The following is a 3,079-nucleotide window of genomic DNA, read 5'->3' as shown; positions in this document are numbered from 1 at the left end:
AACGGACAAATGATCAAATGTTTATGGGTATTCTGTAAAGCTGTTCATGATCCGATCGATGCATTCCCCTACGATTGCTGAGTGCAAGAAATACCAGTTCCAGGTGTGATGACGCTTTGCCTTTAGCAAAGAATCATGAACTGGGACGAGCATTTGTGTGCATCTCAGAAGTCGAGAGAATTTGTCTTTCACGGACATCATAAATGAATGAACGTATTTGGCTTATTGCTACTTGGCTATTTGGCTTATAAGATTCACTCCATTCAAATGAGCCGTCTGCTGCTAGATGTATAGTGTTCGTTGTCTGTAACTGTGCCCTGTCTTCAAGACAGAGGGTTTCCGTCGTTGGCGCGAATGCATTACCTCACCACCGGGCAGGGCAACGGTGACCAGCTCACCCTTGGTGGCCTTGATTTCACCCAACACATAGCCCTCCTTCTCTTCCGGAACCCAGCAAGCCTTCTTGGAATCGTACGGCTTGCTCTGATCGATACGCTTCTGCTCGAGCGAGACGAAAAGGAACTCAGTTGGATCGGGATCCTCTCCGACCTGAACTGGTGGCTTCGGCATGTTGGATTAGTTTTTTCGAATTGAGACGCGGGCTAAAAGAGACACGTTAATTTGGTTTTGGCACAATTTTGGTTCAGCCCTTGCTTGTCGTCCTGTTTGGAAAAGAAAAATGAAGAATAAAAAAGGTATGATGAGTTACTTTCATTCAACCATTCAGTTCAATACATCATGAGAAGAGTCAAACTGTTGCAATAACGAAGCATCTACTTGATCACATTACCGGGCACGAAGGACAACGATCATCCAAACGCAACATAAACCGAGTGACATTTCTGGATCTCTATCGTTTGAATTGTTTCTTGCTCATTTGGACTGTGATCCTAAGATCACATTCCAAATAAGCAAGATCAACCATTCGAGATATTCCAGAAAAGTCAATGGTACGCCTTTATCAACTATTTGAGATGTGCTGTTTGGTTGTATATGACATTCCTACTTGATGATGTATCCATTCCCAAGCCCCCACCTGTTGGTGAGTTGATTCTCACCAACAGATACCTACACACACATACACACACATGTATATATATATATACATTCCCATAAACCCAGGCCAAGGAACATTCATCCATCCGACCGTAGCAAAATGAAAATAACAACGGGTTCTGTATCGTGAATTCGGTTCCGTGTGTTATGCAAGATTCGCTAGAGGACCGTGGTGCGTGTAGCGCCCCAAATGTTCTATATTTATAGCACGCGCGCGTGCGAGATTTCACCTCGATACATTTAGAAGAGGATTGCACAAGAGTGACGAGCAGCGAGCGAACATCGCACGTCCAACATGCTTGTGAAATATTTCAAACCAACAGTTTGGCTTGCTCGGGGAAAACTTGAACGCGCAGTTTGCAACAGCCCGATTCAGCATAGCGCTATCGAAAGAAAGGGAAACACGAATCCTGCGGGATGATTTCGCTTTGCTTGTTTTTCACCAATTGGTTTACCGCTGCTGATAGACCTCGAAATGACGATATTTTTAACGCTTTACAACTACATGCTCAATTGAATGCCGCGCCACTCAACAGCAAACACAACTAACATTGCATGTGAACACAAGGGATGCTACCGCATTTCATCGAATGGCGAAACTAATTCGCAAAAAAACTATCGATATATTTTTAGGCTTTAAAACCACTGTTCCCATCTAGCTGCGCAAAAAAAATGCAGACAATTGATCGCTCTCAAGCGTTTGAGAAGCGATAAAGAAAGATCACTGTAATTATTTGCCATGATACATCATTCTTTCACTTGCACACACCTACGAAAGGACTAAATTGTAAAAACTTTTTGACAATCTCCTTTAAAAAAAAAGTTCACTTCTCTAATAACTGATCACGTCAACTGCAAAAATCCCTCAAAACACGATCACTGTCTACCACACCACCATGCGAGCCTCCAACCGTAGCTGCATAAACTCCGTATCACCTCACCTCGGTTGAACTATGACTGTTCAACTTTAACTTCAATGCTCAATATCCACTATGAAAAGTGGTCAACTAAACAAAACTGCAAAAAGACACCTTGTTCGCTCGGAAACGATCCACCACCGTTGAGGAGTACGATCGAATTAAGTGAGTCGACCAATCTGTGCGGACCAGTTGCATGAAGGCCCAACGAAAAACCCGAACTATGTACCGACCGACCGTCCTAATACATAAGGCCCGACCCTAGCGCTTGCCTTCGGCCAGTGACTCAGCTATGTACTAGCAGCTCACGGCAGGCCGTGAGTGTAAGAAAACGGGAGCAAACGGACAGCCAAGGGTGGTGGTGTGGTGCGCGCGCAACCCGTGACGATCGTGCAAACATTTGGCCCCGGTCCGACCGCGATCGGGTGGGCGTACGAAAAAGGTAACGTTAAAACCCCCCCGGGAAGGGGGTTTATTTTCCTCGCACATCGCTCAAGGATTAGGTAAGAGCAAAGGTATGCGCGACCTGTGCGTGTTCTATTTACGTAACTGAGCGAGCCGCCGTCGTCGTCGCCGGGGAAAATCTGCACCCAGGGAGGCAAAATGAGACGGGGATGTGATTTTACAGCAGTTAGAGAAGCAAGAGGAACAGATTGAGAAAAGAGGCCATTTTGATCGTGGCAGACAATCATTTCTTCAGTGATCCTGCACAAAAACAAAAAAAGGAATGGCTCCGGTGCGGCTCCCCACGCGGGAGGGAAAAATATATAGGGTGTGGAAGGTGCTGGCTGGATGAACCTATGCGGATGGTCACGCGTCTAGTGCGCATGTCTGGCATGACGCACACAAAATATGTGAATGAATGTTTGCATCGCATTACTATTTTAGGTAATATGCTCCGTCCGATAGCGAGTGATAGTTTGCAGGACAGCAGTGTGTCGGATGTGTAGTTTGAGTTAGCACCAACATCGACGACCAGCAATGCTCAGTGGCACAATAGTTCCATGTCCGATGTTCCACATGATCGCAACTGCAGCCAGCCTGCCAGCCTTATAATCTGGGTTATAATCTGGTTATCGTTTTTTCACCGTTAGAAGATACGATTA

The 3,079-nt window shown here is 45.6% G+C and overlaps 1 protein-coding gene across 36 annotated transcripts in view; it reads right to left on the bottom strand.

The window, feature by feature from the left end:
• LOC120900587 (myosin heavy chain, muscle) overlaps positions 1 to 2,144 on the bottom strand; it is a 25,126-nt gene extending 22,982 nt beyond the window's left edge. For 26 of the 36 annotated variants that reach the window (XM_040307784.1, XM_040307790.1, XM_040307791.1 and 23 more), the window contains exons 1-2: positions 1,998 to 2,144; positions 364 to 662 (exon numbers count right to left, since the gene is read on the bottom strand). In XM_040307784.1, coding sequence (XP_040163718.1) covers positions 364 to 570 — 207 coding nt within the window. In that variant the 5' untranslated portion in view covers positions 571 to 662; positions 1,998 to 2,144. The remainder of the gene's footprint in view (positions 1 to 363; positions 663 to 1,997) is intronic. The other 10 variants (XR_005739220.1, XM_040307767.1, XM_040307764.1 and 7 more) reach the window with 1 other exon arrangement.
• Between the last annotated feature and the right edge of the window lie 935 nt (positions 2,145 to 3,079).

The sequence above is a fragment of the Anopheles arabiensis genome, chromosome 3 (genome assembly GCF_016920715.1).
Source record: "Anopheles arabiensis isolate DONGOLA chromosome 3, AaraD3, whole genome shotgun sequence".
NCBI lineage: Eukaryota > Metazoa > Arthropoda > Insecta > Diptera > Culicidae > Anopheles > Anopheles arabiensis.
Note: the sequence above shows the minus strand (reverse complement) of the source record. Positions and strands in the feature narration are given on the sequence as shown.